The sequence below is a fragment of the Schistocerca serialis genome, chromosome 9 (genome assembly GCF_023864345.2).
Source record: "Schistocerca serialis cubense isolate TAMUIC-IGC-003099 chromosome 9, iqSchSeri2.2, whole genome shotgun sequence".
Lineage (NCBI taxonomy): Eukaryota > Metazoa > Arthropoda > Insecta > Orthoptera > Acrididae > Schistocerca > Schistocerca serialis.
Genome location: NC_064646.1, coordinates 478,030,741 through 478,058,345, shown reverse-complemented (window position 1 = coordinate 478,058,345; position 27,605 = coordinate 478,030,741). Strand labels below are relative to the sequence as shown.

Below are 27,605 nucleotides of genomic sequence, written 5' to 3'. Positions count from 1 at the left end.
TACAGTCATCTACAGTCCAATTTCGGTGTTGACAGGCCCAGGCGAAGCATAAAGCTTTACCTCGTGCAATCATCAAGGGTACATGAGAGGGCTTTCGGCTCCAAAAGGCCATACTGATGATGTTTCGTTGAATGATTCACAGGCTGACACTTGTTGACGGCACAGCAGTGAAATCTGCAGCAATTTGCGGAAGTGAGGCACTTCTATCGCGCTGAACGATTCTCTTCAGTCGTCGTTGGTAACGTTATTGCAGGATCTTTATCCGACCGCAGCGATGTCGGAGATTTGCTGTTTTACCGGATTCCTGATATTCGGGGTACACTCGTGAAATTCTAGTACTGGAAAATCCCCACTTCATCACTACCTCGGAGATGCTGAGTCCGATCGCTCGTGCGCCGACAACCACACCACGTTCAAGCTCACTAATTCTTGTTAACCTCCCATTGTAGCAACAGTAGCCGACTGTGCCAGACTCTTGTCTTATGTAGGCATTGTCGACCGCAGCGCCGTATTCTGCCTGTTTCCATATCTCTGTATTTGAATACGCATGCCTATATCAGTTTCTTTGGTGCTTAAGTGTACGACTCACACGCTGCATATTCAGTTACTAGCGAAGCTCTTCACTTTCGATCATTTTTATCCTTAAATCTTCTCAGAAAAATTCTAATCTTCAAAGGTGATTTCTTTCCGAGATTTGTTCTCTTTTACAAACACGTCGCACTGGTTTAGGAAACTGACGTCGCGTTACGTACCAAGAAATTCTGTGAGTATGAAGAAAATCGAAGAGGGCAGAACAGTCGTCGACATTCTGTTGTGAACTGTGACAGTGTATGCAGCGTTCGTTTCCATTCTTCCCGAAGAATGTTCAGCAGTTATCACTAGGTTTTGTACCATTCAGTCTGGGAACATACTATTACACTTTCGGACAACTATCGTCCACGCAATACCGAAAACAGCGAGAGCAGATAAGTGAGAGAACTACAGCACTATCAGGTAAACAGCTCGAGCATCCAAGTTACGGACAAAAATAATATACAGCGAATTGGAAAAGGAAATAGAGAATGTGCAGATGACGATCAATTTGGCTTTAGTAGGGGTAAAGTCACCAGAAAGGCAAATCTGACTTTGCGCTTGATAATGGAACCAGGACTCACAAAAGACACTTGTATACGATCTGTCGACCTGCAAACAGAATTCGGCCACGTAAAGTGGTGCAAGACGCTCGACATTCTCAGGGAAATAGGTTTGAGCTGTAGTTAAAGCGGGTAGTATAGACTAGAACCAAGAGGGGGAAAAAAGAATGCAAGACTAAGATCGAAGTGCTCAGATCCGAAAGACCTTCTCGCAAGACAAGGATGTAATCTGTCGCCTGTGCTATTCCATTATATACCGATGAAGTAATGACAGAAATAGGAAAAACATTCAGGAACAGGATGAAAGCACAGTCTCAAAGGATATTAGCAGGATGGCTACCAACTATCCAGCTAGCTTTACACTTACATGACGCTGAAAAGTGCGAATGCTAGTTCAGGCTGCCTGCATACCAGAGACCAGAACATCATTAAGTTGACGGTGACTGGGAGTTGCAAAGTGCAGCATGGTGCAGACGGGAGATTTAAAAGTAGGCGAGATGGCAATGGTGGAAATTCTTTTAAAAATATAAAATAATACTGATGGAAAATTTAAGAAAAATGTTTAGCGTCTATTAAAATGAAACAGCCAATCACAGTGCAGTATTTTTGTCTAAAATGAAACAGCGATTTAGTCAGTAGCATGTTATGTAACAACCAATTACAATGTAGCCCGACAGCCGCTTTTTAATCTCAAAAATGTTAATTATTTATCAACAGTATGTAAAGACATTGAAAATGCTGCAGTATTTCCGTGTCTAAAATACGTATGTTTCGTTTAGTAACACACACAGTCACACACAAGTATCCAAACGACTTATATTAATTATGAAAGCAGATAAGCACGTAAACAGTGTAAATTTTTGTCATATTGAAGAGGATCAAGCTGTCCATCTCTCTCTCTCTCTCTCTCTCTCTCTCTCTCTCTCTCTCTCTTCGTATTCATATTTCACCAAAAAATTGTTTGTACCACATACTGTACTCTATCATCAGTAAATTCCATCCCACCTCTGCAAATTTTATTGAAAATCGTATAGCATTCCTAAGGAATATGAGAATGAGCATTCTACATACTCACCATAAATAGTTAACAACGAACATTGGTTCATGCCCTGTAATTAATGAATTAGACATACGTTGTTGCCAAAGATCAGGTTTACTTCAATTACCATTCAGCAAATCTTCAAAATATGAAATAAAAACAACTGCTGTGTTATGCTACTGTTGCTTGTAATCTCCAACAGATGCCACCACTCGTGACCTTCCATAGTTATTTCTTTTAACTGTACAGGGTGTAAGGGAAAATGGACCCCCAAAATTAAACACTCCTACATCTGAGTTGTTCTACAAAACACATTCTCATTGCCCTGAAAAAAATGACAAGTGTCAGAAAGATATTTACAACACACAAGCATGAGGTGCTCCATTCCAATTAGAGCAATTGGACTGTTTACCATTGTGGGAATGGTCAGACTTGGCTCTGCAAAACATGGCACACACTCTCTCTCTCTCACACACACACACACACACACACACATTCATGATGAACTCTTACATTAAGTGCCATCATGCTATTTCCATGTCTAAGTATGACAAGTTGTAAAACGCATATATTCTGTTAAAATAATATGCTATGTACGCAGTTAACACTTGTTTTTAGGTGTAAACCGGGCGATGTACAAAAATCAAGTTTCAAGGAAGGCTGAGACATCTACCCGCTACCAGTCAAAATACCCGACCCTCTAATCGTTTACATACTATATTTCCACAACCAATTACTAAATAACACTAAATTCTAATCGAAATGCTTCAAAATACGAAATATGAAGAAGACAACATAACGAAAGACAAACGAAATGGCTAATCACCATTTTAGGAGGGGAAGAAGGCGTTTTGATGAGATCTTTATTATGTTGTATCACTGTAACTGCTGATATTCATAATAAGCAAGGGGACCTTCATATTTCGTGGAATACGAATTTTTACATGACCAAGGACTATGGTGGACAAGATTCCACATACAAAGGTGAAATTTTGGTAACTCAGAAATACCACCTTTCCACCACAGATTTCTGTTCACCAGCGAACATTCGACCTTGGACCAAAGTAAAATTATTTGAAAACGTTTTTGAGGACAAACCACAAACAGGTTGCTCATGTAAAACCTAACTATGGTTACAGATCTGTGTTTTTAGAAGAAAATTTGAACTTTATACCAAATAAAATCGTTATATTTCTGAAAATACCTAGTATTATGAGTACAAAACACACGTGGCACTGCAGTTTTATTTTCATTGTTCTGTAACATAAAAAATACACCTGACCTCCACAACTGATAAAACTGGCAGACTAAAGGACACTGGCAACGATCAAAGTTCCATTACTGTACCACGCTTAACAATTCTCAGTGGGCTCTCGGAGTAAATATTTGCACCTCCAAATTGCCTGTATTACGTACATATCACTGAGCAAGGTGGTACAGTGACTCAGATTCAGAGGAACAACAATTCGAATCTGTATCTGACTTCCACATCTGTGTTCCACGATTTCGCTAAATCGCTCCGGGAAAATTCCAGAGTGGTTAATTTGAAAGTGTGACTGATGTTGTTCCCCCTGAAGTGCCACGTCTATTTTGTGGCAAATCTGTGGGACAATAGAGGTAAAGAGTTGCAGCAGTAGCTGGCAGCTGGCAAGCATCAGGTGCTCCGTTACAATTAGAGCAACAGCACAGTTTATCATTTCGGGAATGGCCAGACTTGGCTCTGCAAAACTTGTCAGTACAATGGTGAGACACTTTTCTTGCAGTACAGGCAAGAGGATTTCTGCACCGATGGGTTTCAATAGTGTTATTAATAACATGGTTAAAATCGTCTGCCGGCCGGAGTGGCCGTGCGGTTCTAGGCGCTACAGTCTGGAGCCGAGCGACGGCTACGGTCGCAGGTTCGAATCCTGCCTCGGGTATGGATGTGTGTGATGTCCTTAGGTTAGTTAGGTTTAATTAGTTCTAAGTTCTGGGCGACTGATGACCTCAGAAGTTAAGTCGCATAGTGCTCAGAGCCATTTGAACCACTTAAAATCGGCTATTCAGCATAACAGGGTTGCCGCTACTCGCTATAAAAAAAGCGGTCCCTCTTGCGCATAATCATTCGCAATCCAGCAGTGCTGCTAGAAGAACATGAGGGCTTTGCCAGATGACGGGACTACAAGGAGATACCAGATGCAGCCACGAGGTATCACCATCACTCTACCACCACCTCCCAGAACTTGTGCCACGGTGCGGCAGGGGTATCCTGGTCCACAACATCACCAAGCTTGACTCCTGCCACAGGGGACAGTAGGTCGAGTCAAAGGCACAGCATCTGCCTTCTCGCACAACGGAGTAGATGCCACTGCCCTCCATCCATCACGTGCCAGGACACAGCTTTTTCCAAGTATGTGGCACGTGACCTGGATATAGGAGTCCTGCAACAAACACATGGCGTCAGCAGTACTAGGGGACAGTCAACAATCGTGTAGTAACCATCATGTTGTTGGTTGGCTGTGTACTGGCAGGTGATGATGGAGGCATGCCACCGCCTGCTCTGGTGGTGGCAGAAGGTAGCTGCTATGTCTGGGATTCGACCTACTGTTCCCCTGGGTAGCAGTCACGCTTACTGATGAAGTGGGGCTGAGATATCCCTTTTGCGCTATGGCATCAAGTCTCAAGGTAGTGCGTGAGGCATGGCAGTGGAGGCTCGTGTCAACCCCTCATTCATTCACGTCCTAGTCATACTGCTGGACTGTGAATGATTCTGCTACAAAATGATAGCTGCTTTTATCAGACAGCAGCGCGTCTGTTATGCCAATGCGCCGCCCCCAGTCACGTTGTTGACAGCACCACTGAAGCCAGTCGGTAGGCAGCCTTGCATGTATTGCAAGAACTGTGTCTCTCCACTGTACTAGCAGGTTTTGCAGAGCTGGGCCTGGTCCATCTCGCAATGGATTAACAGCCCTGTTGCTGTTGGTGGAATGCAAACACCTCATAGTTCCTAGATGCAAGCGGCAGCTGCAATGCTTTACCACTGTACTGCCACATATTTGCCCACAAAATAGTAGTGACAGGTCACTATCACTTTCTACGAAGACCTTGTCCCTCGCCTCCAGCCCCTCAATGCCCACACATAGCGCCAGTCTACATCAGAGGTTTCCAATGTCAGTGAACATCGTACCACATTTCACAAAACACGCTTCCACAACGATAGTGTCTTGCAGCTTAAATCTTACGGTTCTGAGACTGCATTTAACCTACTAAGGTCATTCACTAGACTTCTTCTTACACTGCTAGGCTGGTAATTTATCTTGAAAAACGTATGACGTTGTGTCTTTACTTTTTTATCGTGCTAGTGATGCGGCCTTGGATACTCACTCTCCATGTCCTCACACTGCGATCCGAGGCTTCGTATCCTCCTAAACTGTATGGAATACGTTTCTCTACTCACACTACAATGTCACACACACACTCACTATTTCTGTCATCGCCCTGGAGTCCCTCTCTTACAACATCTCTCAAGGGCACCATGCTCTGTGCTCATTCTGTTAAACATGTTTCATTACTAGGCAACTTGCCATGTATATGTACACATATCTTCTAGTTATCCATCCCGTACTCAGAAACTAAAAAAAAACACTGGAGAATTCTTTCTCTCTCACTAAATTAACCTTAGCAATACATGGTCTGGTTCCATTAAACTCTTGTGTTTGGCATATCGTTTGTCTATCCGGAGATTTTTAACCCTTTGGCTTGGAACATCATTCGGAACTAGTCCTTGCGACAATAGTTTCCCTTATGCTTTCCTAGAAACCATCTTCCTACATCTATCCCCATACATAAATGACATATGATACCACTGCTCACTATACTTAGTAGTGCCACTTATTTCTCCTTCTGTAGGTCTCATCGCAGACTGTCTTCCATCCAAAATACTAGGCTTCCTGGTACTTCTGCTTATCCAAAGCAACATCCTGGTGCCTAGTGGCATTACATCAAACGAATTAAGCCTTTGCGTGTTCATACGCAGTTTAACTGGTTTGTCCCATGTGACAAACGTACATCGCGACAGCTGCTCACTTGCAACAGTCTACCAGCTCTGAAGGTTAATTCAGGAATGATGTTCGGTCAGAAAATCTGCTCTCATGTTTATCTCGCATCCTTCACCTGCATTAAAGTCGCCGTGCATATCTGAATGTGGCTTCGTTGTAAATAGCTTGCAGTACATGTTAGCAGCTTGCTCTGCAAGGCTGTGAGTTACTACTTGTGTTATCATTTCCTTCCACTTCTCTGGCAAACCAGCGGTTTCCGCCTTGTCTGCTTCACCACTAGCCTTACAGACTCTTCTGTTGTTCCTTTTCCTCCATTCTGCCTGATTCTGAGGAGATAGGTGCACCACTTCCATGTCGGTCACATCATAACTATCAATACCTTCTTGTGCCTTTCTCGTAGTATCGAAAGTAATAACATCGTCAGCAGTTCAACTCCGCACCCGCGAAAATCATTGGCACATGTACTTTCCTGTCCACCTGGCGGAGGCGCCACGGCCTCTAAACCTCTCATTATCCCCCAACGCGGCAGATGCTGCTGGCCTTGCGGCACCCATGCTGTTATCCACACACCCACACACTCATTCCTGCTATCCTGGACTGCACATTTCCACATATTATCGGAGCTCGTACTTCTGTGTTACTCTCCATGAGTTTAAAAACGTTATTATTATAAACACTTTCAGGAATTCGCATAGCATCACCACGCTAATTATCTTCATATTCCAACTGAACAACATATTCTGGCAGTCGTCAAATTCTGTTGTACCCCTTACCGGATTGACAGGTATGTATTGGGGGAACAGGCAAACTGTCTATCGGCTTCTTACTCTCACTTTCCATTTTCTTCTTCTCCCTCCTCTCTGTTTCCTCTCATTCCCTATTTCCACCCTCTCAAAAATATTTCTATTCTCATGTCCCAAGTCCCGTTTTTGATCCAACGGTCGTCAAATATTCTCTGCCTGTCATCTGCATACTCCAGAGTTTTATGACAAACAAATTCATTCTCGTTGTTCCGAAGGCCTTCTGGTCTCATATACAGCTCTGAATTGTCCACTTGTAACTTATCCCCTACAATTTTTAAAAACTCCTCTGTGATAACCCTCTGAGTTATCGAAAAATTCATTTCCTATAATAATGACAACATGAATAATTTTTATCAATTACACACACAAACGACAAGGACGCCTAAACGAACTACTATTTCGTATTTCTCACTACTTCAGCTGCTTACATACCGAGCCACATTCCTTGTTATAAGCCACTGCCCACTGCAAACGGTACACATTACCATGCGTTCCCTGTGATTCTCAGATTCTGACATCATGAGAACTCCATTCAGTAAATAGAACAAAACATCAAAACGAAATCAATTTACGAGAACACTATTACATTATTTCCTATTATAATTGAGTGGCTGTTCATATTTATTATTTACTCACCGTAACAATAACTAACCATAGTTACACCTTATATATTAGTAAGTGAGTAGTGAGGCACATCTCTTGCTTATCATAATATCCACTGCAGAACCGACTTTCTCATTACCATATCCACACAGTTCTCAACATTTCGCGGCCCTGTCGGCAACTGTATAAATATTAATTTTAATTTTAAAAACCAACAGCCTCAGTTGCAAAGTTTATCTCGATTTACAAAGGTTTCAGTCGGGATTTACGCTGCTACCTTATATAATAGTGAAATATTGATTAGGTGACTGAATATTCCTATATAACTAATAGACACCTTCATAGATGGGTCAAATTTTTTTTTATTTCACTTTACTAGTAAATTCAAAGTCAGGAGTTAGGTTCGCGTCTTGTCCCAACAAGCACCCATCACAAAGTTTTTACGCAGGCGCAAGATATTGCGTCTTCCTAGGCGGGCCTCATGACGCTACGGTCAGTTCCAGTACAGCACTCGTGCCTGCCGCATCGCAGTCGCGAAATGGGACCTAGGCTATTTCAGATACGTTTCTACAGTCTGACGATAATTTATGGAATTTTAGTTTCAGCTTGACGATGTCCACTACGGGCAAACGGTAATAACTTTTAGTCTGAAGAAGGTTGGGTTATCCCGACTGAAACCTAGATAAATCTAAGTAAACTTTGCAAATGAGGCTGTTGGTTTTTTAAATTAAAATTAATATCTACACAACCTTGTCTGTGTTTGCCTCCACATTCTGAGCCCATTAATACTATTACATAAGAACCAATCGCTTGCCATGATACTCACAGTCAAACTAAAACAAAACAGACAGGCTGCACTCACTGCACCGTATGTAGACGAAACTGCATCCCACAGAAGTCTAGTCATCTTCTTCATCCACAGGTAGCGATTATAGGCTATGATGCTCCTCCTGCTGTCACTAAGTGATGTTGTGAGGGCTTCGAAGATCCCACACTTCTGACCCCGACTAAAGCCAAAGGAGGGAGTGGTTGGGTGGTAGGTAGTGGGTTGGCTTCAGTTCAGGATGGTAGATGGTGAACTGTGGTGGGTTTGCACATCGGTGGTGGCACAGGGAAGCTCAACTCTCACTTTATTTTACTCAGGCATTTGCACTTCGTCTGTGAGGGAGAGTGATCAAGCCCATCTCAGTAACTGGTGTGGGTCATATGACTAGTGATGTGAAAGCAACTGCCCTGCTAGCTGGCTGCAACACACTTGCCCAGAACTGCTGCCAGTGCCTAGTATGAGGCATGTGACCCAGTTATGTGATTCACCCTAAAAGTACACAGTGTCAGCAGCGCTTGGGTACAGCCGGAATTATTGCAGTAGTAGCCAACTCCTGAGTGGATGGCTGCAACACAGCAGGTGATGGTAGGATGCGTGGTGGTGCCCACTTCAGCACTGGAGACAGTGGGTACTGTGACGGACTCGTGCAAACTTCGGCAGGAGTCAGGATTGCTGATGGAGTGGACCTGAGATAGACTTATCTTACCACGGCGCCAAGTCTGGAAGGTGGACTTAGTGGAGGAGGCAGGTATGGAGAGAGACAGAACCAAACTTTTCACTGCTACTGATGTCCACATTTGTCCCCCTAGTCTGGTGCAGTGTCTGTGCCCTATTAGTACTGATCTGGAGTAAATAATTCTGCTACAAAATGACATTATTTGCAATGATCAGCAACGCACCTGTTATTCTAATGTGTTGCTTCTTGTTACATTCTTAACAACACCAGTGAAGCCTGCAGGAGGAGAACCCCCCTCCTTGCCTGTGCTGCAAGAACCGTATCTTCCCACCATGCTGGCAGGTTTTGCAAAGCCAAGCTTAGTCCACCTTGAAACTGATAAACAGCCTTGTTATTGTAATTTGAATGCCAACATCTCAAGCTTACCAGCTGCCAGCGGCTGCTGCAATGCCTTACCACTATACTCCCACAGACGTACCCTAAAAACAGTAGTGGCGCCTCACCATCCTTAAAAAAAATTTCTGAGCTTATGCCACATCTCTAATGGCCTTGTTGTTAACAGAACATTAAATCATAATCTTTCTTTCTTTTCCTTTCTAATATTTATCAAGATACATATGCCTCACATATTGGCATTAATGATACAACTAAGAAATTAGTCAATGACTATAGTTAGAACTTCGCACCATGTATTACAGAAACCAAGATCCACATACATTTATTCTACAACATCACAAAACACACTACTGCTGATCCAACTTACAGCTTAATGTGCAGTTATCGACGATAAGAGTTTGATCTTCGCGCCAACGTAAACACTGTTATTACCACATCCAAATTTGTCAAAAACTCTTTAGTTATAGTTCGACTAAAACTGATATCAAAGTCGCACAAAACATTAAAGTAATCCGAAGTCTAGGATTTTGATATTCTTCTTATAATGCTGACTTACACTGTCACACAGTAGTAACTACATGACATTCCGGTAAAATAGTGTACTGAACCGTAATAACAAACATTTGTATATGCGAGAAATGTAGTACGCTTTCACCCACCAACTTTCAAAATCAGCCAAATATTATAGTGACTCCATGGTGGTATATGAACTTGTAATACAAAAATGTTTGCCATTTTGTGCTGATAATGCCTAATAATGCTATCACATAGTGTAAACTACAATACTAATCAGACTCAGACAGGCAGATAAGCATATTATTCTACCACAAGAAGCTGTCAGCATATGTGCCGTAACTTGATTGGGTGTCAGGTATATGGGAATGCCAGCTGTTGGTGGTGAATCAGCTGCTGGGGATGCCAGATAGTAGGGGTGTTAGTTGCTTAATCAGTTACAGATAAGCATCAAAGAAATTGTCACATACACCGCCAATGTTACATAAAATAGTAATGAAGTACTCCGGTTATAGCAAAAATTCTAACAAATTATCCCTCTATATCGCTATGTTGCAACAAAAATTGTAACAAATTACAGCACACATTGACATGTTACAGCAAATTTGTAAAACTTAGCCCCCATTAAACAGCAATATTCTAAAAAAATTGGGTTGCGCATTGCTATTGACAAACGAAATTCTAACAAATTGCCTCTGTAATCGCAAACCTATAACAAATTTTCGCTGTACATCGCTATGTAACAGCAAAAATTACCCCATACATCACCATTGTTACACATAATTATAAATTCCAGGGTGAGTATTGGTGGATCACAGAAAATTAGCAATTTTACAAAGAATACAGTTATTTACACAAGTTCCATTTCTACTAAACGATAGTGCTCTAGAGAACACTTTCAATTTTGACTTACACTTGCCAGCCAAATTAGCAAACGTTACATTACACCTGTCTTCTTGATAATGTGTGTATATACACAATTGTACTGCACCTTTAGCAAACTAGCTGTAATCAAATGAAGGTATAAATTACAGCTAATTGCAGGTGTTGACCATTGAATAAATGACTCAGGCGTTATGAGATTTTAAAAAATCTGCCAAACATAAATTGTTTTCAAATAAGGAGCAAGCTGCACATCACGGTTTCTCCTGGAGGTGTTATTTAACTGTTTCTCTCCTGCAACTAAATAATTTTCGTATATTTTCGTCCTTTTAAAACGATATAAACATATTAATTACAATAACCTTGTCTTGACTTCCTATTAATTTTGCTTCATTTTGTCATAATGCAAGGATCGGAATCATAGACATCTGGTATCCCATCAATAGAAAAGAATACTTTGCAGTCTCCTTTGTTTCAGAGTTCTTTGTTCCTTGTCTGCTTGAGATCTACCTGTATCAGGAGAGATGAGAACCTGTGTTGTCACAGAAAATTCAGTCCTCAATAAATAGCTTGTGGTCTCAAGGTTGTGCGTCAGATTTGATAAAGCGATTAAGACAAATATCTCTGTTGATAGTATTTGTCATTGCGACTAACTTATTAAGTGTTAACGCATTGTGACGAAGATATTTGGAATTGCCTGAAAATAATGATGTACTAATAACAGGTAAGCGCCTAATGTGTGTAGCTCATTCCAACCGATCTTGCTGTGTCTTGGGAAGAAGTTTGTAGATCATAATGGTAAGAGAGTTAAAAGAAAATCTCAGCGTACTTCCTGTGATATTCCGCCAGTTTAGTTTTTGATGAAATGTTAATAAAGTCAATGAAAAATTCCTGCAGAACAGGCTTTCGTCACATCGGCCACACCAGTTTTTTTTATGAAAAAGCTCAGAACTGCCCTTTGGTAGAGTCGATTTACCAAAGACTTATTGCTACAGTGTTAATGATTTAAAAAGTAAATGAATTTACATCCGAAGCAACAACAAAAAAATTTTTAACTATAATACAGTTCCTTTTTTTTCACTTGCTATTCTATTATTCATTACAAACCCATTTCAATTATCTGCTCTCTTAAAAATGTTTACTAACACCAGTATGTTAATTCAGTTAGTGCAATAAATCAGTACAGTCATTACAAGTGGTATTTTTCGTCCTTCGTATCTAGCAAGAGAGACTTAATTACAAGAAGTCTGCTCTTTTAATACACATCTCACAGATATATCTCTACAGAGATTGATAATTAATTAATCTTAGATTTTGCTGTGCTTTGCTGGTATTTTGCCTTTTTCAGTATTATGTCTACGTGACACATCTGACATTTGATGTCAGAAAAACGTAGTGGTTGGTTTCTTGTACCTCCCCAAAAATGCGCCGACGTCTGTTTGCTTATGTTCTCGGACGTAAAAAGGGAAAAAATGTAACATCAATATTGGCTCTTGTCAGTTTATCCTACCTTTAAAATTGAACTTTTCATGTGCATGGTTTTTCCAATCAAGCAACAACTATATAGCATCAATAATAAACAGCAGAAAAACAGACATGCAAGAAAAACTGAAAGGATGCATGTGATACAAACTGAATAGACTGTAACATTACAACGTCATCGAGACAGACCATCCCTTACATAAAGCTTTCACTTGGCATCTAAACAAGAAATACGAATCACAATTCATGACTGAACGAATCAATGCTCATATGAAAGATATCATTGTTATTTTCGCGTAGCTGTCTATATGTAGGCTTTGACTATATTTGTATTTCTTCTCCTGTTTCTGTTTGAGAAGGGTGGTTCCACGCACATGGACTATCCTACACTGCTATTAACAGCTGTGCACAACCAAAGCGCCCGGCTGTATGCAACTTTTCAGATCATCGTGAATGAAAACCGATCACCGTGTTATTCCCAGAAGTCCACAGTTGTATTCCTGAAGATGACGGTGGAAACAACAGTCGAAAGTTTGATAATTGTATTAATGGGACCTATTATGGTTAAAAGCACCCTCCACCACGCGCTTCACAGTGGTGTGCAACTATGGATTTCGATTTATATGTGGATGTAAGTGTAGATATAGGCTCTTGAGAAAAGAGATTATTCTGTTCATCATGTTGTGTGTCCTTGTACAGTCAAACTCCGATACAGTTAGTTCTGCTGTGTCATCAGCTGAAATTCTGTGTTGGACTATTTATTTTCTGTTCAATACGAAACTTATATAATCTTTTGTACTGATTTAGCTTGGTGCACATCCAGAAGCGCCTGCAAACGGGCCAGTTAATGTTAAATTACTACACGTTCCACGAGTGGCTTTTTATCAATAAGAAGCTCTTTTCGCTACTCGAATACATGTCACCACAGGACCAGGAAACGTTTTACTTTGATACCTCGGAGATTGATAGGTACGACTACATGAGGAACACTGTAATTGGAGCAAAAACATACTTGCTACATGAGGATATGGCAAATATATCTGGAACTCGCAAACGATTCAACAGGTAAGCACTTTATTCTCATTTACTTTTAGAAACGTAAATTTAATGAAATACACTGAAAATGCAGCAGAAATAGTCTTTTAATATGCAGTGAGGGTATGTTCACAGGGTTACACTGGTTGTTTGAAAAGTCTCCCTGTTGTCGAAGGAGAGAGGGTGGGAGGGATTGCCTGTCTGACCAGCAATTTCTGTTTCTAGAAAAACGTTTCCTATAACGACCCACAGGCGCCAGCCATATACTGTTCGCACCAGGCCAGCGCCACAGCTGACTGGCCACATACCTCGTTACCTTACGAATTATCCACTGTATGCTCTGAACCCATACACAAAACAAACTAGTCATATAATAACCGTTGTTAATTTTAGTTATTTTTGATTATTAATATTTAATAAGTGGTGTTAATATTACATTAATAGTAATAATATAATTAATGTTAGCATTCATTATTTGGAATTAATTATGTTCAATCTTGTTAATTATTTATTCCGAGGCAGTAGGAAATGATGGAGTGAGCATTGACATGATTAAGAACGTCGTAAACACTATTACTCCAGTTATCACAGACATCTTCAACCTGTCTCTTGTCAGTAGTACATATCCTACTGAGTGGAAGCAAAGCTTAATTCAACCTATACCCAAGACTGACAACCCTAAGTCGCCAGGTGACTACAGGCCGATCAGCATACTACCTGCAATATCTAAAGCCCTAGAATACATCGTCCATGAACAGCTGACGGATTACCTCAAAACTCATAACATCCACGACAAATATCAGTCAGGCTTTCGAAAGCACCATAGTACAGCAACTGCATTAATAAAAGTAACTGATGACATTAAACATGCTATGGACAGACGTGAAGCTACCATCCTAACACTGCTTGACTTTAGCAAGGCTTTTGATACAGTTGACTTTGATATATTACTAATTAAAATGAAGCAGCTGAATTTCTCAAACAGCGCAATACACTGGTTCGACAGCTACCTCAAAAACAGAAGTCAACAAGTCATTTGTGGGTCAGAAAAGTCATCATGGAAAAACGTGCGCTCTGGAGTTCCCCAAGGCTCCGTCCTTGGTCCATTACTCTTCTCACTGTACATTAATGATATTTCTTCAGTGATTCACTCCTGCAACTACCATCTATATGCCGACGACATCCAACTGTACATAAGTGCAAGCCCCAAGAACATTGCTGACGCAGTAGCGAGTATGAACGCAGATCTTTGCTCTGTTTCTCGGTGGGCACAGAACCTAGGTCTGAAACTAAACCCCAAGAAATCCCAGGTCATACTTATATCTCATCCAAAGTTAATCAGTCGGTACTTTCGCGAAACAGTCCCTCAAATACTCCTCAATGGTACCCAACTACCATACCAAAAAACAGTAAAAGACCTTGGAATAATCTTGGTTGAACACCTAAACTGGGAAGAACAAACAGTCACAGCTTGCCGGAAATCGCTCTCCTCCCTACATGCAATTCAAAAATTTAGAAAAATATTTCCAACCCATGTAAAACAAAAATTAGTCCAAACACTAGTCTTGCCTAATCTTTACTACTGTGATGTAGTTCAACATGGCACAAATAATGAAAATTCGAGATGCCTAGAGCTAGTGATGAATGCTTGTGTTAGATACGTATGCAACATACGGTTGTATGATCATATCAGTCCTTCATACTCCCAGCTAGGTTGGATACGCCCACATAAGGCACGCGATCTCCACACGATGTGCTTACTTCATCGATTTCTTAGCCACTGGTGCCCCCAATACTTATCTTCTCACATTAAACACCTATCATCATTCCACAACCGCAACACCAGATCGGATACGTCTAGCATCTTGGCTGTACCTTTACATAACACAAAATCTTTCTCCGTGTCATTCTCCATCTCAGCCATACGACTATGGAACGCGCTCCCCTGTGATCTGCGTCTTATCCAAAACCACTCAACATTCAAGAGGGAACTTAAGACTTACATATTAGGGACGGTATAGCCACCATTGTTGTGCCCCCCCCCCCCCCTCATCTTTTTCTTTCTCCTCTCCATCACAGCTTCGAATTTTACCATTCTATTTCTCTTCCACTAACCTATCTACCTCTTCTATATCTCTTTCACCCCATTCCATCGTCTTATGTCTCTGCTTGATGAGAATAACTCACAAGCTGCAAGAATATAACGAGAAAATTCCCAACTAGCAATAGGACTGACACTCATAAAAGAAAAATTTGTTTACTTTCATATACATAGTCATTATTATTATTATTATTATCATTATTATTATTATTTTTATTATTCTTGATTGTTATAATTATTTTTTGATTGTTATAATTATCATTGTACTACTTTTATAATCTCTATTTTTTTTTCTTTAACATTAATACTGTATAACATGTTATATGTCCTAATTTTCTGTAGACACTGAAATTTGTTGAATCTGAGTATGCCAGGTAAAATAAATGCATAAATAAATAAATAAATAAATAAATAATAGGTTTTTATTTAGTGCCTGGCAAACAGAACAAACATAATAGAAGGAAAGAGTGAAAGTCGACAAATAAATAACTAAAAAGAAAAAGAGACTTTTCGTGAGATACAAGTTGAAATTAACCATCTTCGAATTTTTTCCTTCACTTGTACTGTGAAACCTTGGTGTTTGCCAAATTTCATCTTTATACCTCAATGGGACGTACAGTGTGGGTTTTAATGAGTAAGTCTGGGAATATCAAAATATGTGACTAAATAGCCGTATCTTCTGATTGGATTGAGTTGAAGCTTACATTTCTTATCTCACCAAGAGATCGTAGTCCTTACAATGTGACATAAATTGATACGTCTACCCGTTGCTGAGAAAAGGGGATACATAGACAGACAAACTGGCGGACAACAGAGCCACACAGTAAGGGTTCCGTTTTCACCCACTGAGGTGCGGAACGATAAAAAGCAACCTAAAGAACTCTCCACGTGCGGCCGCGCCCATGTTTCCGTTAATTTCAACATCAGATGTTGCCATTAGTCTCCCTTTCTAGAGAAATACGTGTGTGTCTAAAAAGTTCGGTGAATACTATCAGACAACAAACAGAACGAAAGATACAAACAAATGTTCTTTGTTTCCCTTCGGAATAGTCGCCAACCGCTACAACACCTTATGACAGCGTTCGTACAGCTTCTGGAAAGCTATCAGCAAAGGCCTCCTGTAGAATCGATTGCAGAACGGTTGTCACGCAATCTTTGATGGCACTCACGTCCGCACAACGTTCACCTTTCATGGCCCCTTCAAACGGGGAAACAGGAAGAAGTCCTCAGGAGCCAGCTCAAGGGAGTACGGAGTGTGCTGGAGAACAGCTGCCACCTTCTGCGCCAGGAACTGGAGCACGGATCGCACAGTGTGCAGGGGCATTGTCATGGAGCTGCATCCATTTCCCAGTAGCCGGATACGCTGTAGCAATCTGTTCAAAACCGACTGGTAAAATGCAGTATTAATGGCTTGACCTGAAGGAACAAATTCCTAGAGGATGATGCCGTTCTTGTCGAAGAAGGGGATCAAAAGTGTTTTCACCTTGGATGTTTGCAGACGGCTTCTTTTTTGGTCGCGGGGTAGACTGTCAAAAGCGTGACATCGATTGCCGTTTTGATTCCGAATCGAACCGGTAGCACCAGTTCTCATGTTCCGTGATGATGGTGTTGAGAAGCACTGGATCCTGGTCACACAAGCAAATGAAATCACCAGTAGTTTCCATCCGCTTTGCTTTCTACTCCCGTCTGTGAGCTTGTGCAGCACAAATCTGGGGCAGATCTTCCGCTTACTCAAATCATCGCGGACGATGATGTGCACCGTGTCCTTGCCAATTCCCGATTCTCCCGCAATCAAAGAGCCCGTCGCCGATCTTGTGCCAGCATTTGTCGCACTTTCTCGATCTTTTCTGGTGTTCTGCTTGTCAATGCCCGACCTGAACGTGGTTCATATTCAGTTGTTTCCTTTCCTTCACGAAAGCGTTTAACCCATTCGTAAACACCTTTTCTGCTCATGGCACCCCTCCCGTACACCTGCACCAACATTCCATGTGTCTCCGTTGCAGTCTTTCCAAATTTGTAACAGAGCTCGATGTTTACACGTTGCTCCATTGCGCTGGACACTTCCTCACTGATTACGTTCAACTGGTCGCAGTCTGTTTACACAGCCTGTCACTTGCAGTGCATACCGTGTTTCGGTTCTCCTCAAGTCTCTGAAGACCCATGCCCATGCACACATGATCCAAGTTGCCGTTCAGATATGGCACCATTCACAGAACTTTTTAGACACACCTCGTACGCTATACCATTGTTTTTCGATTTGAAAGCCATGTCAGAAGATACGCTTTTCTCTGCTCTTATGTTTTCCGTTGTGTATCTTTGAGTTTAGAGCGTTGGTTTGCTTGTGCACTGAGGTGACAAACGTCATGGGACACTGATATGGGCGGCCGGTGTGACCGAGCGGTTCTAGGCCCTTCAGTCTGGAACCGAGCGACCGCTAGATCGCAGGTTCGACTCCTGCCTCGAGCATGGATATGTGTGGTGTCCTTAGGTTAGTTAGGTTTAAGTAGTTCTAGGGGACTGATGACCTCAGAAGTTAAGTCCCATAGTGCTCAGAGCCATTTGGACCATTTTGAACAGTGATATGCACTTACACAGATGGCAGTGGTATCGCGTACACAAGGTATAAAGGAGAGTGCATTGGTGGAGATGCCGCACGTACTCAGGTGATTCATGCGAAAACGTTTCCGACGCGATTGTGACCGTACGACGGGAATAAACACAGTTAGAACGGGGATTGGTAATTGGAGCTAGACGCATGGGACATTCCATTTCGGAAACCGAAATTCACGCATTACCTCTCACCATAGACAACGCATTGGCCGATGGCCTTCATGTAACGACCAGGGCAGCGGTGTTTGCGTAGTGTTGTCAGTGTTAACATACACGCAACACTGCTTGAAATAACCGCAAAAACCAATATGGAACGTACGACGAACCTATCCGTTAGGACAGAGCGGTGAAATTTGGCGTTAATGAAACAATGGCAGCAGACGTCCGACGCGTGTGGCATTGCTAACAGCACGACATTGCCTGCAGCGCCTCTCCTGGGCACGTGACCTTATGGCTTCGACCACAGACGGCTGGAAAACCATGGTCTCGCCAGATGAGTCCCAGTTTCAGTTGGTAAGAGATGATGGGAGGGTTTGAGTATGGCACAGACCCCATGAAGCCATGGACCCAGGTTGACAACCTGTTAACAGGGCACTGTACAAGCTTGTGGTGGCTCTGTGATGGTATGGCTGTGTTTAGATGGAATGCTCGGGGTCCTCCGGTCCAGTTGAACCGATCATTAACTGGAAATGGTTGTGTTCGGCTACCTGGAGACCATTTGTAGTCATTCATGGCCTTCATGTTCCCCAAAAACCGATGAAATTTTTAGAGATGACAGTGTGCCCTGTCACCATACCACAATTGTTAGCGACTGGTTTGAAGAACATTCTGGACAATTCTAGCGAATGATTTGGTCACTCAGATCGCCCACCGTGGAACGTAATCAAGAGGTCAGTTTGTGCCCAAAATCCTGTACCGGCAACACTCTGCATTTTTGCGTGGGACTTCCAACGACTAGTGGAGTCCATGTCGCGTCGAGCTGGTGCACTACGACAGGGCGAAGGAGGGTCCGACACGACACTCGGATGTATCCCATGACGCTTGTCACCTCACTGCAAAATTTTTCGTTCTTTCATTTGTTGCTGTTTTGACATTCTCGAAAGTTATTATGTCCCAAAAAAAGTATTTTGGTACTGGAAAAAACAAGTTTTTTGGTAATCGGGTTATTTCGCGAGAGAGTGGGAACTGTGCAAGCACATCTAGAAACCGACTAGAGATAGGTCGACGTCATCAAGTGCCTCGAGAGAGAAGCTCAAAAGTTTGGAGACCCAGAGTGACACTTCTAAGAAAACTGAAGAAGACATTATAGCCGAATGTAGTTCCGCAATTGCTGAACTGAGTGCTTTGTGTTGGTTTCTAAAGGATGTTGCTGTCTGTGCGCTCTGTGGAAAAGGTGGCACTGAAATTGTAAAAGATCCTGAAGGCAGCAAATGTGCGGCCAGTATGCTTAAGATGTTTTGTAATTTCTGTAGAGTAACTAAAACTGGTTATTCTCCAGGACTGAGCAAAGGAAGAGCTTATAACTCAAATATTGGACTAGCTTATGGAAGGAGAAGGTTAAAACAGCAGCTCAAGCATTTTGTGCTATCGTAGATTGACCACCACCTCCAAGACAAGAGAAACACCGTTACCACTTGAAGGCCATAGTCTAGTAAGTACCGCTTCTATGAAGTAACCATCGGAAGACACTTGGTGTGCAATTGGAAGTATCTATTCAATATTGATACTCTTATTTAAAATATTTGCAAACAAAAATCAAGACCATGTCTTTGCGTAACAGGAAAATAATGCAGTACCTCTCCTTGGCGTAGATATTACTGAACTCCAGTCTGTTACCGACGAGGTATCTGAAATGACTTAGACAATATTATTTCTTTGACCTAGAAAATTTGTTTTCGCATCGTTCCCACATATTTGGACAACAGGAGCCCCCATCGCGTTAAGTGGAAGGTGGAGATTAGCTGCCGTATTGTGGGAAAATCGAATATCAGTGAAATAATAATTTCCTCAAATAAAGCAATGGCCGTGACGCAGGTTCGTGCTACTCATCCATCCTACACCTATCACTACGGTCCATAAACTGCCGATAATAATACAGGGTGTACATAAAGTCCGGGAACACTTTCAATTATTTATTGCACAAGAACCAAATATTGTACAGATATCATACATATGTCATTTTGAAGTGAATCCCTGAAAAAAAAATTTTTTTCATCTATACCACCACAGCGTAGTTTGATAATTTGCCGATAGTCAGCGCTAGTCGCAAACATGGCAAGTTCATGTGCGGAGCGAGCTTTCGGTGTGTTGGAGTTCGACAAAAACAAGTGTGCTACAGCTGTTCAACGGATGTTTAGAACCAAGTACAGTAAGAAGCCACCAACAAGGAAGGTCATTTACCTCTGGCACAACAAATTTGTTACGACGGGTAGCTTGTGCCCGGCAAAGAGAAGCGGACGTCCCAGTATGAGTGAAGTGAATGTGGAGTGCGTACGAGAGACTTGGACATGTTGCAGCAACGGCTGATGCCTCAAATGCAATCGGATTCTCCGTTCATATTTCAGCAGGAAGGGGCTCCACCCCATTTTCATCGTGAACTTCCTGGGTACCTGAACACGGAGTTGTTTCATCGATGGATCGGCAGTGCTACAGAGGGGGACCTGTTTCATGGAATGACCTCCCCGATCGCCAGATCTCACTCCGCGTAACTTTTTTCTGTGGGGATACATTAAAGATTTGGTGTAAGGACCTCTACCACGTGATGTAGCAGATCTCTGGGAGAGAATACGGGAAGCGACTACCACAGTCTACGATGCCATGCTGGAACGGGTATAGCAAGAATTCGATTAGCGTATTGATGTCTGCCGGGTCACTCATGGTTCGCATATAGAATGTTTGTAAAAAAAAACTTTCAGAGTTTCTCTTGAAAATGCAGTACGTACGACATCTGCACCATGTTTAGTTCTTGTGCAATAAATAATTGAAAGTGTTCCCAGACTATAGTACACCCTGTATTTCTACACTTTCCCTGTCCCTTGACGTCAGTTGCTACTGAAATCTGGTCCACATAGGTTTTATATTTACTGGCGACTACAACAATGCTAGTTGTTAGATAAAAATTACTCCCAACCGTTCTCCCCCATGTCCCGAACAAGAGCTTTTTACCCTTTGTTCTTTTCGTATTATGATAAGTTTGTCAAATAATGCCGTCGCAACGCAAAGAGCTCCTGCCTCTTCAGCTGTTTACATAAATTATCGTTGGCGCACAGGTCTTGCTTGACGTAACGTTATTAAACCTATTTATAGTATTCGAAATATATGATACAAAAAGGAACAGCGCAGAAAGGGACCGAAGGTGGCACTAACACAAGTGCGAATTTTGAGGGGACGGGGCAGAACCGGGATCACGTCACTGACGCAGCAACATCCATAGAAAAGGGAACGCTGATGGGCATCCAAAGTTTGACAAAATATTGCCATGGTTGCAAATGAAGCAACCAGGATCATGTTTGTCTTCTGATTTTTTTTGGCTACAATGTTGGAATGGAACCTGAGGTGGTTCTTAGAAGCTTCCTAAGGTCAAAAGAGAATTGTGGTGTAAGTTATGTGAAGTTCCCTGGATATGGAGACTCGAAAGGATTTGTAAATGTGTTGTAAAGTATACCGTATGAGAATACTGTAAAAATTGAAAAGCAAAAAGGCTGAAAACACGTTTGCGAAAACTAATAAAGTACATGAAAGGGAAAGTTCAGTGCTGGCTAATCCGTGGGTGGTCGCAGACGTCTCACTATGGAATAGGCCGACAAGCCGCGACTCTGTTATGACTTGCCATGGAGTGGAACAAAATGGGGCGTAGAATATCGTCGAGGCACCACTGTGCTGTGGGCCTGCCGCACTTAACAACCAAGGGGATCTTGCTGGAAAGTGAAGTGGCATTCCAGACCACCACTCGTGGTAGTTGGACTGTATGACGGTCAACAGTCAGTTTGGTACGCCACCGTTCTCCATAGTGTCTGCAGGCGCGTCTTCACTGACGGTCGGGGCTGAGATCCAAGTGGCACTCATCACTGAAGACACCACTACAGACGAGCTTATTGGGGTACAGAGATCAATGTGCGCTGTCAGCTCGGCCCCCTTTCTGTGATGCTTGTGATTACTGCAGCACCAGTTGCACATCGGATCGATGACAGCGGTACACCAGGTGCCCTGAGTGCTCTTCTAACGGCTGCTCGCTACTCACGTTCCGTCGCCTCTCTAGGTCGTCCGCTTCCTTCTCGACTCTGTGTTCGGCCGTGGTTCACTCATTCCTGCCAACACCGTCCAACAGACGCATCGCTCCTATTCAAATGTCAAGCGATTCGCTGATTAACCAGTTTCTTTGAGCCCAACTACAGTCGTCTCTCAAATACTGACATTCACGCGCTTGTCTTATGAGGCATAGTTACTGTCCAAATGTGTACACGGAATGCAATTCGTAAAGACGTTATATAATTCGCGGTAACATTGCGCCGTAGTGTCACACATTCATCCATCGGCCGCCGAAGTTTACAGTTTTGTATTTTCCGTCGATACTTGTATGAATAGCTGTGTGTGACCAATTTGCATAGCTCCTTCGTGATGCATCTTTTTTTGTCGTAGAGTATATTAGAAGCAGTAGAGGTGCATCATAAATTAGATCCATAAAGGAAGGGAGGTGACTGTCTTGACATAATAGCAATTAATAAACGTATGTCCATCAGCCCAAGCTTGGTACTGAATGAGCAGACACAGTTTCCTTACTCGCCGCTTCTAACTGTAAATACGACGTATAATTCCATCCGGGCCATGTGGTAAACTAACTCTCTTACTCAACATGCCTCATTTTCCTTTGTTTCAGTTACTATAAGATCTCTTGTTATGTTAACCGTTAACTCACAAGGCGTGGTCTCTCAGACCGCACGAAATGGTGGAATGCTTCTATACTCCCCCTACTCTCCTTAAATTGCCAAGCCTACGATGTTTCGTTGTCGGTTGCGTTATCGCCTTCTGTGTTTAATGTTTAGATGTGTTACTGACAGGTGTTGGACTCTCCAAGACCGCGCCTCGTGAACTGTGTACCTGTTTTTCTTTTTTTGTTTTTTTTTGTTTTTTTTTCAGTACAGTACCGTATCGCTTAAAATGTGTAGGTACGAAAGCGTTTTTTTTTTTTAATGACTTTCCCGAGTTTGATGAAACTGTTGGTCTATGAAGAAATCTGTCAAGAGATAAACGAAAAAGACGACGATTTTACATTATGCAGTGATCACAGCACTGCTATCGAACAACAATATCATTCAGAGAAAGAACTTCAGGAAAGTTGTAATGGTGATCTGTCTGTCTCTTCAATGAAATACTTAAAGTGCCTGTTAAAATCGAATTTGTTCAAGAGAAGTGCTAATAAAAACGTTGATCCCAGCAATGAATGTCAATTTAACATACTTTCTTTTTGTACCTATCGGGTGGAATTTTTATGCGCAAAATTAATCCCTGGAATTCAGTTTAATTTGGAAATTTATCTGCTACAGAGATTGTATAATTTTTCAGAATGTAAATTTCAGTACTCTCACGTCTATTCATATGTACTATTTAAAAGAACCACACAGAATTTTGTACTTCTGTGTGATAAATAGTAAAATGCTGCAGGCTTTCTTGAGTGTAATAAAATAAACTAGAAGCATTTAAACAACACTTAAATAATTGTAAAAATAAATATTATATAGCATAAATTAAAAATTTCAAATGATTTTTGCCTTAAATCTCGGTTTAAACAGAGGGGTCCCAGAGACCCCACCTAGTAGTACTCGTTACAGAAAAGTCACCTCGCGAGTTAAGGGTTAAAAAAAATTACTTTGTATAATCACAGCTGCTTCACTTACGTGCTTAATCGCACTAGTTCATATTATCTGTTTGTACTTTAGGACACGTTTGGAACACGTTACCCGTGTTAATTTTGCAATGTAGTTTCTACAATGAACAAGTTTTGTAATTGGAAATAGGTCATTAGTTAAATAGGTCATTAGTTAAATAGTCTTACATCGCGTTTACAATGAGATAATCCTTCATGTTTTGTTCCTAAATCTAACGTTAACAAGTCCCATCTCTGGAAATGGGGATACACTGCAGTTTAAAATCTTTGATCTGACTAAATTTCACTGTCTGCATACTTACCTTTGCACCTCACGATAGCGTAACATCCGAAAACCTGTTTGTGAAAGAAATACACCAGTGTTTTGTGTGTTTTCATTCGCAAAGAACAAACATATCCCTGACCTGAATTTCCTGAGAATGAAATTTTCTGACATTTTTTTTTACACAGAAAAAGTCTAGAGTCTGAAATGTTTTGGGATGTTGCAGCATACTGTTTTAAGGAATGTAGACAACAAAGACTAACGCACTATCAACAGGAAAAATATACGTACCGATTGATTACCAAAAAGTTACCTACATTTTGATTATCAGATATAAACATTTCTAGAATAAAAACTTCTCACTGAAATGATATACACTATTGGCCATTAAAATTGCTACAACAAGAAGGAATGCAGATTATAAACAGGTATTCATTGGACAAATATATTATACTAGAACTGACATGTGATTACATTTTCACGCAATTTGAGTACATAGATCCTGAGAAATCAGTACCCAGAACAACCACCTCTGGCCGTAATAACGGCCTTGATACGCCTGGGCATTGAGTCAAACAGAGCTTGGATGGCGTGTACAGCTGCCCATGCACCTTCAACACAATACCACAGTTCATCAACAGTATTGGCGTATTGCGACGAGCCAGTTGCTCGGCCATCATTGACCAGACGATTTCAATTGGTGAGAGATCTGGAGAATGTGCTGGCCAGGGCAACAGTCGAACATTTTCTTTATCCAGAAAGGCCCGTACAGGACCTGCAAAATGCGGTCGTGCATTATCCTGTTGAAATGTAGGGCTTCTCAGGGATCGAATGAAAGGTACAGCCACGGATCGTAACAGATCTGAAATGTAACGTCCACTGTTCAAAGTGCCGTCAATGCGAACAAGAGGTGATGGAGAAGTGTAACCAGTATGGCGACGACGAATACACGCTTTTCATGTGCGTTCACCGCGATGTCGCCAAACACGGATGCGACCATCATGACGCTGCAAACAGAACCTGGATTCATCCAAAAAATGACGTTTCACCATTTGTGCACCCAACTTCGTCGTTGAGTACACCATCGCAGGCGCTCCTGTCTGTGATGCAGCGTCAAGGGTAACTGCAGCCATGGTCTCGTAGCTGATAGTCCATGCTGATGCAAACGTCGTCGAACTGTTCGTGCAGATGTTTGTTGTCTTGCAAACGTCCCCATCTGTTGACTCATGGATCGAGACGTGGCTGCACGATTCGTTACAACCATGCAGATAAGATACCTGTCATCTCGACTGCTAGTGATACGTGGCCGCTGGGATCCATCACGGCGTTCCGTATTAACCTCCTGAACCCACCGATTCCATATTCTGCTAACAGTCATTGGATCTCGACCAACGCGAGCAGCAATGTCGCGATACGATAAACCGCAACCTTTATCAAAGTCGGAAACGTGATGGTACGCATTTCTCCTCCTTACACGAGGCATCACAACAACGTTTCACCAGGCAACGCCGGTCAACTGCTGTTTGTGTATGAGAAATCGGTTGGAAACTTTCCTCATGCCAGCACGTTGTAGGTGTCGCCACTGGCGCCAACCTTGTGTGAATGCTCTGAAAAGCTAATCATTTGCATATCACAGCATCTTCTTCCTGTCGGTTAAATTTCGCGTCTGTAGCACGTCATCTTCGTGGTGTAGCAAATTTAATGGCCAGTAGTGCAGTTGTACTCTAGGCTTTACACTTGTTCATGTTGTTAATGTGTAGTTAATGCTTCAAGCATAGAAGTAAGATAGTGCGTAGATTCCAAGTACGGACTAGCAAATAAAGAATCTAACTTACGGATCTTCAGAAAAAACGTAGTAAAGCCAGTATGATAATTAATGTCGTTAATCGCATACTAATGAGTTCGTCAAGAAAAATGCCTATTTTTCTATAATTTTCAGTCTACTAAGAGTTGAAATTTTTTGTTACAGTCGCGTAAACTTAGTATAGTTGTCAGCATTTTCTTAGGCGCTCGCAGTACCGTTTTAGATGGACTTATTCCTGCTGCCATAAAAGTTTATGGCCCTCTCAGAAGCACAGTGTTCGGCAATAGGGCACGCAGTCGTTCGGAAGATGGTATAATTTTTGCAACGCCTGTACGGTTCTGATGGAGTCGACACGCGACTGGAAACATCTGCTCGGCTTGTTCCAGAATGTACTGGCTGCACTGCGCGGCTCAGGCCGTGTTCTACGCCTTCGTCCTTTGGTTGCTGTACTCGTGGTCCTGGCCACTGCTGCGGGCGGCTGCCGTCGTCTCCGGGGGTCCTGGCTTCAGATCCCTGTCCACAGGCGCAACGTCATTGTAACGGCACGCCCGCGTCCATTCCGCTGTCACCGCGGAAGACCGCCAGTGTCGGTGAAGGGTCCACGCCGCTAGTCATGAGAACACCAACAATCGAGAAGAAGTCTCAGCTACATGTGCATTACACACATCTTCATACTCCTTCCCATCAATTTTTTGTTTATACAGTTATACCACTTACTTCTAATAATCCATACCCATAAATCAAAATTATCAAATACCTTGAGATTCCCAGAACATACTTGTTCTGAGGATATTTAACAGCTGACAAAAGCCCATTCTCGTCAGCTGCAGCATGTATAAATTAGAATGTGGAACTATCAGAGTGGAGAGAAATTTTGTTCATTTATAATATCACAGAACATTAGCTCAGTTACAATTTTAATTTATTTTAATTATCTTGCACACGACGCAGTCTGGCAAAGTAATTTCCCACCCTCAACTGTGGTTTTTTTATATGGTCACACCTAAGAGGATGATTTTATGAGTTTCTACAGCTTTCTGGTATATCCATCTTCATGTAAACACTTGTAAATCACTCAGTGGTGTTTCCTTTGATATGGCCACTGTAAACTATTAAAGTGCATTGTGCTACAGACTATCACTTTCTCAGTGAAGGCATCTTTTAATAAGTAGAACAGAAGAAAAAATTATTTGCTCATATTACACTAACATGAAAAATTTGTTTCTACATATTAGTATTCAATTTTATTTTATTTAAAAACACTGTCGAAATTTCTGAATAAATTTACTGATCCACATCAGGTTTTTTCTTACTTTCTTTCAATGCAAAAAGGTCTTCAGTTCTGACAGAAAATGTACTTATACTGTTTGTTTAATGTGTTGTGCATCTCACCATTTTGTTGGACTTTGAGACATGTGTTCTACTTTACATATGTGTGTGGTAATTGGTGATATTGTGAAAGCACTTATGTATTCTGATTACATCAAAACATCCGTAGATCCGTGATGAGGAGACCCTT

At 41.8% G+C, this 27,605-nt stretch overlaps 1 protein-coding gene across 2 annotated transcripts in view; it reads left to right on the top strand.

Moving 5' to 3' along the window:
* The window catches only part of LOC126419198 (fatty acyl-CoA reductase 1-like), a 147,672-nt gene extending 120,289 nt beyond the window's left edge, over nucleotides 1-27,383 (top strand). For both annotated transcript variants that reach the window (XM_050086333.1, XM_050086332.1), the window contains exons 8-9: nucleotides 13,198-13,455; nucleotides 26,473-27,383. In XM_050086333.1, coding sequence (XP_049942290.1) covers nucleotides 13,198-13,455; nucleotides 26,473-26,626 — 412 coding nt within the window. In that variant the 3' untranslated portion in view covers nucleotides 26,627-27,383. The remainder of the gene's footprint in view (nucleotides 1-13,197; nucleotides 13,456-26,472) is intronic.
* Nucleotides 27,384-27,605: the final 222 nt, after the last annotated feature.